The sequence below is a fragment of the Zootermopsis nevadensis genome, unplaced genomic scaffold, assembly GCF_977971745.1.
Source record: "Zootermopsis nevadensis isolate Lab colony 2312 unplaced genomic scaffold, Znev_1.0 Znev_ptg000004l, whole genome shotgun sequence".
Taxonomy (NCBI): domain Eukaryota; kingdom Metazoa; phylum Arthropoda; class Insecta; order Blattodea; family Termopsidae; genus Zootermopsis; species Zootermopsis nevadensis.
This window is the reverse complement of record NW_028259136.1, coordinates 506,948-519,394: the sequence shown is the minus strand read 5'-3', so window position 1 is coordinate 519,394 and position 12,447 is coordinate 506,948. Positions and strand designations below refer to the sequence as shown.

At 33.1% G+C, this 12,447-nt stretch overlaps 1 protein-coding gene and 1 long non-coding RNA gene across 4 annotated transcripts; one reads left to right on the top strand and one right to left on the bottom strand.

Annotated features, from left to right (window-relative positions):
* The first annotated feature begins 97 nt into the window (after nt 1-97).
* Nucleotides 98-1,977, top strand: LOC147874808 (uncharacterized). Its single transcript, XR_015533633.1, has 2 exons — nt 98-253; nt 952-1,977. It is a non-coding gene; the product is annotated as an uncharacterized LOC147874808 (long non-coding RNA).
* Nucleotides 1,143-5,267, bottom strand: RpL8 (ribosomal protein L8). 3 transcript variants are annotated; one of them, XM_022079779.2, is made up of 5 exons: nt 5,121-5,267; nt 4,730-4,874; nt 3,305-3,446; nt 2,687-2,905; nt 1,143-1,495 (listed from the first exon to the last, which is right to left on the bottom strand). In XM_022079779.2, the coding sequence occupies exons 2-5, from the start codon at nt 4,865-4,867 to the stop codon at nt 1,218-1,220; spliced, it is 777 nt and encodes a 258-aa protein (XP_021935471.1). In that variant the 5' UTR covers nt 4,868-4,874; nt 5,121-5,267; the 3' UTR covers nt 1,143-1,217. The 3 variants fall into 3 exon arrangements, with proteins under 3 accessions (XP_021935471.1, XP_021935472.1, XP_021935473.1); XM_022079780.2 differs by having other exon boundaries at nt 5,125-5,227; XM_022079781.2 differs by lacking the exon at nt 5,121-5,267 and adding an exon at nt 4,983-5,110.
* Between the last annotated feature and the right edge of the window lie 7,180 nt (nt 5,268-12,447).

Here is a 12,447-nt window from a genome sequence, read left to right as displayed (position 1 = left end):
ATTATGAATGATATAAACAAGTAATACCTATTTCAAAGGTAAATACAAAAAGATACCAACTTTACTTTCATGAGTTTCTGAGTACTGTCCACAAGAAAGCAAATAATGAATATTTTACCTTTACCTGATGTTTGCTTTACTCAGAACACTGATAGAAAGATTTCACCTCAGGACATCTGGGTACAGACGAGAGATTAATATAAACTTAATTCTTGGACTTCAACACACTCCATGCAGCATAGTCCTTCTTCAGGTGAGCTAGTCAATTCCCCACTTTTATGTAATCTAACTATAATAAATTATAACATAAAAAAAGAAAATGTTAAATTAGCACAAACATAAAACAGATGAGAGAATTCCACCAACTAGACAGACTTACAAAAATTAAATTTCCTAGCAAGTCAACTACAATTATTTCACAATAAACATGACTTTCACAAAATATGTATGTGATATATGGGACTGGTAGAAAGTTTAATATAAATAATGTTCCACCTGCCACTCACTTTACAGCAGTTAATACATCTCAGCCAAGGGTGTCATGTTTAGTTTTTCAGGGCAGTGTTCTGCAGTGAAAGAATCTTCAAAATACATTATAACCATTCTATACAATACCTATGCACTTAAAATATGGATTAAAGAAAGTAAATAGTTGTTTTAAAATCAAAGTTATGTATTTTTCATCACCAAACAGTCAATATGTGAAAGTGATAAAATGGCATAGTTACTTACCACATAAATTCTCTGGTATTCATAAAATACAGTAAACATGTTATTGTATGGTGATGATTTATCACATGAAACTGAATTAACATTCAAAACTTTTAACTGGCTATCTAATTTCAATTTTATTATTCCATGTCTTTCAAGTGGTGAATTTACATGAAACTCCACACAAATTTGGAAAATATTTTTGTTTCCATTATATGTACTAAAAGCCTTACCCATTAGATTCCTTGCTTATACAAGACTGACAAGGCAGGACAAGGAAAGAAACTGGGATGGTATGCCATAGCAGTCACAACTTTACACAAGAATGAGACATTATGAACCACTTTCAGGTTAGTACAAGAGCATTATTAATTCAGGTAAGTTAATATGTGATAACATAAGGAGTGGTGTAATCAAAATACAATACCAAATTATTGGATTCCCAAATATATTGAACATACAAACAGATAGTACATTTTCAAATACATCAAACATGACTTGTCAGTCTAATCATCTCCCTTCTTCGTATCGGTCTTTCCACCACGAATCCTACCAGTTCTCCTGGCAGCAATGAGACCAACCTTACGACCAGCACTGGTTCCTCTCTTAACAGTGGAGGCTTTGCCAATGTGCTGATGGTTACCACCACCATGAGGATGTTCTACAGGGTTCATAGCCACACCTCGTACATTAGGCCAGCAGTTACGCTTAGCCTTATATTTATGGTATGCACGACCAGCTTTTAAAATTGGCTTGTCAATTCTTCCGCCACCAGCGACAATACCTAAAGAACAAAAAATTTTGATTCTGTATGTTCACAGGAAGAAAGGAATGGACTAAGCTGACAATGAAACAGCATCCTGATGCAGCACAATTTAATTCACACAATTAAACACTGCAATGTTTTATTGAAAAACTAAATACAAGGCTATGTATGAGGACAATTCCATACTGTCCATTTAAAGTACCATTAAAATAATAGCATATATGATGCTGTGAATTTGCAGTTACGTTTAATAAAATACATACAACAATTCAGATTTATTCTAATCAATCCCAATATTGCAAACACACTCTTCTTTGATAAATTATCTGTCAAGTTAAGATCTAATTTACAACATGAAGCACAGCTCACAGTTCTATAAACAATATTAGCAGCAACTTCTTTTACACATATAGATTTAAAATTTAATTCAATTTTTTATTTAAAACAGCAATTAAGATGTTTACTATTTTTAACATAATTAGAGCAGCCAAGTTTTAATTTATTATTTAATTTAATGGCATGATGTCAACTAGAAAGGTTATAAATGGCACCAAATGAGCTGGCATTTAGCTGGAGATGATGAGAAAAACTGGAGGTTGGTCAAAATCTTATCATAAAGTATAAATGTCAATCACAACCCCATGACATGTTCCATTTGCCATTTTTTATTCTAAACCCTTTCACTGTTTCTGATTAAACATAGCACACATGACTGACATTACTGCATGGTCTGAAAGTCAACTCAACAAAAAGATTGCTGCACCTTTGAAATTTCTGTTTAACTGTATGGACAAACATCATATAAAAAACCTTCGTTAAAAAATGTTATGCTTCTTCTGCTGCCACAGGACATGTGACCACCTGTGTACAATAGGCTAATTAAGGTTATTCCCTTGATTATTTAAAGTAATCACTTTTATCACATCACAACTTGTGCTGCTTGTAAACAATAAAAACCAACATCTCAAAGCCATGCTTCCACAAATCACAGATGACTTGGTCAGGCATGTTCACAGGTTGAAACTTCCAACATGTCTAGATGCCATGAAAATAGACCATCCAAAGTCAAATTAAAATATGGAACATATACATTAATTTATTATTGATTTTTCAGATATGCTACTTTTCTGTGTATACCATATTCCAATTTTATGAAGGTGTTTAATGATATAGTGCAATCATTCCATATGTGTTAAAAGAGTTACTTACCGACCATAGCTCTGTTGTTTGAAGGCATCACCTTTTTTGCCCCAGATGGCAATTTGACACGAGTCTTCTTTGTATCAGGATTATGAGCAATGACAGTAGCATAATTACCAGATGCACGAGCCAGTCGGCCACGATCACCTGTCTTTTCCTCAAGATTGCATACAATAGTGCCTTCTGGCATACTGCCAACAGGCATCACATTGCCAATCTGCAAATTAGCTTTAAATGGAAAGGAAACAATAATGTAATATGTATATCAAAATGTCATAACTTCATTAATGTAGTGCACAATGACGAGAATGCACCTGACATTCAGAAAGAGCCTCTATTTAGCTTCACAAACCTCTCTGAATTATAAGAAATTGGTACAAATCCTTATATCCATTTTCTCAAACCAATATACAGCAAATGTTATGACTGATAAACATTATCCAAAAGAATACTGACCATATCAGAACTTCATACACAAATATGAATAAATATATAATGATTGAAAACTATGGCCATGTGTACAAAATTATTCTGTGGCACAAAGTGATTCATTTGTCAGTTATGTCACTTTATTCAAACAGTATTTGATTTGGTCATCATCATCATGATCTGCAGAGAATATTTTACCTTTCTTTCCACAGTACACAAATTGGCCTGTGTACATTCCTTCAGGTGCAATAAATAGCTCCTTCCGAGTCTTGAAGCGATATGGGTCACGAAAATGAACCAAAGCTAATGGAGCACCACGTCCAGGATCATGGATAATATCCTATCAATGAATGAAGTCATCTCATCAATTACAAAACTGCAATAAAATCTATCAGTATGCCCTTTAATATCTTCAAGGCCTAGTGTAGATTTCAGTCAGTATTTCTAAGACCCAAAGAATCAACATACAGTAAAGCATGGAAAGCATAGTTTTATAACTATACAGCAGTTTTCCGTGGAACACAATTTCTAAGTACACATAAAAGATCTACTTATTAACACTACAGCATTTGAGTCACTTGGACTTGAAAGACAAGAGCCTGAAACATGAAGATACTTAACCACCATTGCTTTACAACTTGTCTTTATCATGTTACTGGGAAGGCAAAAAAATTAGGGTCAAACGAACACACAACTTCTGGTCTGTGCTGAAATTTACCGAGCTAAAATATGAACACAATAAAAAAGTAAACAACTCTTAGACAGCTAATATACACACTAAAATGTTGCATGGTAAAAATATTTCTATGCTAATGACAAAAGTAACAGGAGCCTCTAGAAAATTTCATTTGGATGACAATCAAGGAAAAATGGATGGGCAGAATGTCATGACATGAAAAGATGAGAAATTAAAAACTGCAGCTAAATACCTGAAAAGGAAGAGGCCACATACAGAAACTACAGGTACATGGACAGATACAAACCTTTTGAAGATGAAGCTCATCTACCTACCAAATCATTTAGACCCTATCTCAAAGATAACACAACATGGCTCCATAACAATGCTGGTTTAGGAAACGATTCCTGTCTATTGTGAGGATCATAAGAAACCCACAAACTCATTTTGTGAGCAAAATACAGTCAACTGTTGAATCAGGAAGCACATCAAGTGGCAGACTTACGATATAGTTACAATTCATGTTTAAATTATTAAAATGGTACCTAAATTGCACATGAAAGTGTTGACTGAATAAAGTAACATACTACAGGTAATTCTTGAGCTAATGAGCAACCAACGGTTTTTAAGGTACTCTGAATGGAACACTGTAGCAAAGTTGTTGACACTCATAGTCCACTACTGTAGGTTCCAGGTTCACATCATGGCCCTGAGACTACCATGAGTTTCTTTGTGGGCTTCCTCAATTCCTCCATGCAAAAAATGCCGACACTAACTGCTTTCTGCCACGTCCCTTTCAATCCTTTATTCTATGTAATCTGGCAGCGTTAAATAAACCATTAAGAAACAGGGATTATGTATTATCTTATTTAGTTACATAAGGTAAAATTGTCCATTATGTTTAACTAAACACAACACCAGACAGATATCTGGGGGACTGGAGGTACCTTCACTACTCCCTTGATGTAACCATGTCTTTCAGCAAAGTCAAGAGATCGAAGACGAGGAGCCCCTTTCCTGTGCTTCGTGTGAGATCGAAACACGCTACCAGCACCCTTCCTCTGCCCTCGAATAACACGTCCCATCTTGCTTCTAAACAATAAATATGAGTCACATACATATTTGGAACAGAGATGGCAACTATCTAAATTCTAACATGCCTCACTGGTTTCAAGCCGAAAATAATTTTTAATACGCTACACAACAGGCGGATAAACTAAACTCTCGTCTATTCAACTCGGCTTAACTGAAGCCGTCTTTATGTTCAAATAAGTTAAGCTGATGACATAATATAATGGCGATAAATATAGATTATTTCAGCACTTCACACTACCATACCTACGTCCCTACAAAATACGTGTTCCCAAGAAATCAGTTTCGATTATCGACACAAACCAATGTTCGCATTAACCTGCTGAACATACCACAGATTACCAACACACAATTGCGAACGGTTGGTGTCGATAGCTCGATCGATATTACATGCATAGAGTACTATTTTATGTTGCAGAATATTCCTCCAAAATATATCCTTCGTTAAAAAATTTTATTTACCTGTATTATACCACCGTCTTTTTCTGGTAACTATAGCTAGCTAACTTCATCAATTAATATAATACAATTACAATTTCCGTTAGTAGGCTTTTAGGATCTAATGGCTGAGTACAAAGATGGCTGCCTTCTGAGTTGTAGAGCCGTAGCCTGGTACAAGTAAACAGGCGTTTCAGAATTCATTTCTGCCGCCATTATCAGGACACCCTGATAATGGAGGCTTGAAATACCTCTGACACACTGGCAAACTTCTACAAGACCGCATGGCTCTTAACTGTCAAATCCCATTTAACATTTTTTTAACTTTTAATATTAATACAAGCATTTTACATGTGCACCTTTATCCACAGTCATTTTGGAGAATTTAAAAAAAATGTTATTTTAATTTATATTAAACTCTTTAAAAATTCAACAAACGTAAATATTTCAAATTATAACGGAGACATATTTTACTTAATAGGCTTATTATTTATACATAAACATTTTTTAAACGAAGCCCATACAATCTACTTGATCATTTTTTGTAAGTACTGTAAAACCTAGTACAAGATAGCAGGCAGCCTGTGTTTGGCATAATTTCCCTGAAATTGGAGATAACTGATAACAGATGGTATTTACATGCAACAAGAAACAAGTATCATGTAAAGATATTTATACATGTCAAAGGTGATACATAAGTGCTGTATGTGAATAAAAATACATTAAGAAAAATGTTTCCTAGTTCTTTACACAAATAATGTTTGTGTATTACACATGTCATGATCATTTTTATGTACTAGTGAATATGAAGAAAGTGTGAATACGGATACAATTAGGAAATGTCTAGTTCTCTGCGTATTCCTGTACATTTTACATTTGTAATTATTTTTTTGTCATCCTGGATAGCAACAATTTTTGTAGTATTACTTGATAAATCAAAACGTTCCAGTTATGAGGCAACAAGCTTAGCTTTCATCCACAACAAATGTCTTTCGCCCCCATCCAAGAACTACGTAGAACTGATTGATGAGAACCAATTGTATCAATAAATCAAGCAACAATTAAAACTTTTGATATACATTACAGTATAAATTATCACTATGTCACATGTTACCATGTGGATTGAATCCCATTACTGTTGGGTTCTGTCCTAGCTATTATGCAGTACAAAGCAGTTCATCCAATACAGCATTTTGTTCAAGCAGTTGCTTTGCCTGCAGGTAGTCAGAACACGAGACATGCTGCTGAAAAACTGCCACTGTAAGATAAGCTGTTTATTTCTGTGACCATTCCATCATAACCACTCTTCGGGCTTGTGCCCTACTACAGTACAACATTGAACATTTGTTTTTGAGAATCGTGAGTTGATGTATTTTCAGCAGAACAATGCATTAACTTACATCACAAAAATTCAGTATGTTATTGATCAACAAATCAGCAGAGGACTATGGCCATCATGTTTCCTAGATTTGAATTTGTGATTTGTCTCTGGAAACAACAGCCATGTAGATATAATCCATGCACTTTGGAGATTTCATAGATTAAAATCCAGAATTTATTCTAGGCACATAGAATGTGAATTTGTTACACAAGTGAGAAATGTGCTTGGATGTTGGAGGACACCACTTATAGCACTTATTGTAAGTGAAGAACAGTTGTTTTACTGACAAATTTGTCAAGCATGAATGTAACTTCCTATTAGGATGTGTGGCAGCATGTGATTTTCTCATGCAAGAGAAACCACCCACCAGCATTCAGTCTCTATGCACAGATAATAATAAGGATGGAAAGGAGAGAATAACATGCAATACACTAAGAAAAATCAAGTCATAAAAACAATTTCAGGCAATTCACAATGTAAAAAGTCATACTTTTCCTAATTAAAGTATGGTAATTTATGTATTTATTTATTCACCATTAATAATAATAATAATAATAATGTTCACAAAATTATAGTAATTAAACACGATACTCCTACATTCTAACATCGTGCTGAAAAACTAACCTCAAATGGACAGGTTCTATCTTTCACCAACTTTTTTTTTTACAAAAACACAAAAGTTACAATACCAACTTAGCAAAAATGCTGAGAATACCTTTAAATGTGAATATTAGATTTGACAACTGGTCAAAATACCTGACAAGCAAAACAGTGACAAGATAAGCCAACATCACCATGTTACCATACATTATTACTTGATTCCTGATGTAGCACATATATAGTATTAGCAACTGCATTTAATTTCACTTATGTCACATTATGAAAATCACAATTTCATATTCAGTTTTAGCTTAAATAAGGAGTCATATTTAAGACTGAAGTAGATTCATAAATATGTAAAAACAAAATTTTATAATCTCTGTTGCTTCTATGGTTTTCATTTGTTGATGTTATGAATGTGAAGTCTTGTTGTCTTATGGATTTATTTTCAATATTCATATGTAATGCACATGAGCTTACCACTGCACTAAAATTCTACCTTCTGTTCAAAGCAAAAACAACAAAAAATGCTTCAAGTACATCATTCCAACATGAACCAAAATCCTGTGAAATGTTAATGTCATTTACATATATGTATGACCCCAAGACAGTATTATTCAATTAAGATACAAATTCACTGAATGCAAGTCATTAAAATGAGTTAATAAACACAAGAATTTGTCACATGTGACTGTTGTAAGTAGGTCAATTGGAGATCTTTGCTTTGTTTAATATTTCAGCAACATACAAGTAAGATAAAATTATCAACACTAAAAACAAAACTACTCAGACAATAAAGTGTTAATTGATATATTATTAAGTTTCTTGGTTACAGATTCTATAAAATTTAGTTCATTAAGTGGTAAATGAAACATCTTACTGTTATATTACCCATTGTGTCGAAAATAAAACAATTTCTATAAAGTAAGGATATTGGGCTCTATACAAAATTAAGTTGGCTTCTATTCTCTTGAAAATGAAGCTGACTAGGGTTTGAACAAGCCAAAAGAATTTCAACATCTGAATGAATAATATGCTGCTAATAACGATTCTAATAATGCAGCCAGAACAAGTTACGAAAATTAACATAACAGAATTATTAGTGGCTTTACAAAGTGTTCTGTAATTTGGTATGCTGCAATAATAGTTAAGTTCCTGCACACTTACAATCCACATTTGTAATCCTGTTAACCACGTACACAAGTTTTTCACATGTATTAGTCAAAACTTGGAGATGAGGATCTCTGAGCAATTTTAAAATGAATGTCACTTCAAAGCTCCAAATACAACAAATATTACCTATACTCACATTTTTTACGGTTGTGAAGAAACAGTTTATTTGGAACTTCATTTGCATGTATATCAGTCTACTGAATCAATTTGTACATATCAATATTATAGATATGAACAGATCAAATTTCTTAGTACTCAGTATGAACATCATGCCACTGGAGGCCTCCCCAACTTGGTATTCTTTAACATTCTTAGCAAGTAAGGTATGAACCAATTTAGAGTCTTTTAATGTGGGAGCCAGACCTTTTTTTTATTGTAACAGGTCTTTGAAGTGTAGGCAATTATCATATTTCCTCTTAGGAAACTGAAAATAACAATGCAGTGACTACAAAACTGTTAGGTGTGAAAATTTATGAATCATTGTACTTGATGTGTTCAATTTTTATGGTAACACATAACACTTGTAACAGTAGTAAAAGTCATTTTACTTTTTAACCTTGCTATGTAATGTGTAATGTTAAATTTCATAATTACTGGGCAATGAACTGAAAAGCATATGGAAGGAAGCAGCCATGGCTTAATTTAAGGTACTATCCCAGCATTTACCTGGAAGGTAGAGGGACAAAGAGAAACCATAAAAAAGCTCAGTTAAGATAGCCAGTCTCAGAGCTGAGGTTTGAACCAGGACCTCCTAAATTTGAAGCAGCAGTGCTAACCACTCGAAGTTTCAAAAACTAGCCAGATTTAATTCTTCAAAACCCTAAACACGATACTAATGGTAGGTGTTTTTAATATGTGATATAACATTTTACAAATGTTTCAGAGAGACTGTAAAAAAAATCAATGAACCTACGAGGTGTGATTTACTCAGTACAAAATAATGGCAGCATCAATTCCTGATCTACAAGTTGTTCTTGCAGTTTCAAAAGGAACAAGGGTAGAAAGGTTTTAGGCCTACTCAAATTTTTAAGTACACATTTTCAAAATGTGTTCTTTTCAATTTTTCATACATTATTCTTGAGTTCATTTGCTGAAGACATAAATCCATCACTCACAGAGCTAATAAATAGCAAAGATACTATATAATGCACAAATCATATATTATATCAATGATAAAGCCACACAATAATGAAGATATCACAATGTGTAGATGCATAAAATTATTTTTACCAACTTCAAAAAAAAATTGCAGATTTTAGTATGATCCGTATTATTGACGTATCATTAACTTAATAAATCTGGTAAAGTTCAGTATCAGCTTCATGGAATTTAAATCTACCAACTAATTTTGTAAATGAAGGATAGACAACCTCCCCATTATTTGTCAATTTCATATAATTCATGCAGACAATGCATATAATGTCCTGTCATTCATATTTTCTCTTTATCACTAAACACATGTTCTCAAAATAAATAAAAAACAAAAGTTATACCGCCATGTTATACATGTGTAAGCATATAGGCAAGCTCAGTTTAGTGAACTCACAGCTTGAGATACAGAGGGAATTGTTGGTACTATAACCATGAACTGGGTAAACAATCCATGGCTTTTTCATCTCACATGTTATGTTGCCTTTTCTTGCAGATGTGTCCATAAATGGAGTGCAGTTTTTATGTATTTACATGAAAACAAATACGGTATTGTTTTCCAAATCCTTCTCCAACTAAGGAATTTCATTATGTACCTTAAACCACAAGTAAAATGTGCCCCAACATAATGTGCAAACTTTGGTGCAGATTGGCATGGTAGTTTCCAAACATGCATTATGAAATACAGATGTTAACATACTAATACAAGAAATGCAAAAATAGCAACTACGTTTTCATTATATCCTGGCATGCTATAACATAACATACAAGAATATAATTATGATCCATTTTTAAAAAACAATTAAATGGTTATAAGTTGTCAGTCTGGGGGTCTAATATTGGACAGCAGCCATGTACTGCCAAGTCATCAAAAACTGGCTGTTCAGCTGTTCACACAAAATCTATGTTATACAGTTGCATGTTCAATTATTATTATATTTTTAATGTCTACCTCTCAACCACCCCACACAAACCAAAATTCATTCCTACCATACAAATACCTTTTTTGTTTATTAAATATCACACATCCACAAACTGTAAAAAAAATCCCATTTTGAGAAATATCCAATACATCTGCAAAAATCTAAACATATTATTACAGGCAATCATTGTAACTGGGAGGCAAGTACTTTAAGACAAACTGATATTTTGTTTTAATAAATCTTTGCATTTAAGGATGAAGATTACTTTTCTTTACAATTATAGTGTATAATTGGTGGCTTTTCATCTAGAAAACAACTTATACTGAAAAAAAGTCAAGGATATTTAGAAGTAAAAGCACGAATGTCCTATCATGTCATATATACACCAGCATTATGGTGAGAGAATTTCTCAGTATAATTATGAATGGCTCTTAATTCAAAGGTCAAACTGTCTGACCAATAACAATCTTTTACTTTCCTACTATTATCTGACCACTTCTTTCAAACAAGGTAATTTAAATAACTTCAGATTTCAGTTCTCACAATGATGAAAATGTTGATTGTGATCTTAAGGATGGGATGCAGTGCAGTCTTCTAGATGGTAACCAGCACTTTTGGAGGAATGTATATTCCATCTTCACACTGGAGACAATACATTCCTCTGAAGCACTAAAACTCACCTACAAGACTAAATGATGTCACTACCCAGAAAACTACAACTACAACCGACTTTTAAATAACTTAATTTAAAATTTTGTTTGTTCAACTTAATGCAGATCTCACTAAGCCTTAAAGAGCATAATGCTACAGCCATTTTACTTTACATGAATCAAATACCACTATACTGTTTTACTCTTTTCCTCTTCAAAACTACACTTTGGTGTAATGTGTTCATCACATACACAAAAACAATTAACATCTGAAAATATATTACTGCTCAAAGGGTAGGGAAGACATTTTAATCATGTTCTGAAATGTCTTACTTCATTTATTATATTATGTACTGCAGTTCTTATTCAAATTACACGTTTTTAAAAAGAAAACACATTCTGTATCAGTTCCTCAGTCCCAATGCCAAATTCCTTCATAGTACTGATAACACTACAACAATTGCAAAATAAATTACTGTACCATTTCCAAATCATGAGGCACTAAATAAATAACCTCAAGAAGCAGAATATCCAAACCTACATTCTTCAAGAAATGTGAAGTCATATGAGGTACACATTGTCCAAAAGACCCTGTCTATTTTAAAAATTAAAAAAAAAAAAAGCAAAAGAACAAGGATAGTATAAGTCTCTAACACAGTTTGAAAAAAATGCTGATAATCATGCTACACAACAGTAAATATAAAATTTTGTCCACAATAAATTATAAAAGGATGGAAAAAACTGGGAACTTGCTATAACACTTGTAGGATTAATAAAGCAACAAGAGCCTGTTCTACATAAGACAACATCAACAATTTGCTTAATTTCTTACAAGGGATATGATGTTGAGTAGTTGACCACATGATAACTTGAGTGAAAATTTGTGCTGTGAATTGCAGGATTCAATTTTTATAAACAAGCAATAAATTCCCCCTCCTAAATAACACAGCCTGTAATATTGGATAGCGGTTGAAGAGGAGAGCCTTCCGATTGCCAAATTTGTTTGTATTTATACATATGAGATCTAACAATTTTCAAAAGGCTCAAGTCAGAACCTCAATAACATGCATCACCATGCAGAATGGGTTGAAAGAAATTATACTTATACCAGAGGCAGTGCTCACATTAACCTTCGGAGAGGTGGAATGGGCTCATTACACATTGCAAAGATGAGGTTTTGATTATTTTAAGTATTTACATAAAAATCATAAATATGACTTATGTAAGATTTCCAATGAATGAATAGAAATCAACAAAAG

What these genes read in the sequence shown, in the direction of transcription:
- RpL8 (XM_022079779.2), bottom strand. Translation starts at nt 4,867, where the DNA reads ATGGGACGTGTTATTCGAGGGCAGAGGAAGGGTGCTGGTAGCGTGTTT. An exon ending in TGTGTACTGTGGAAAGAAAG is followed by an intron (nt 2,906 to 3,304) that starts GTAAAATATTCT and finishes TTCCATTTAAAG; the next exon opens with CTAATTTGCAGATTGGCAAT. An exon ending in AAACAACAGAGCTATGGTCG is followed by an intron (nt 1,496 to 2,686) that starts GTAAGTAACTCT and finishes TTTGTTCTTTAG; the next exon opens with GTATTGTCGCTGGTGGCGGA.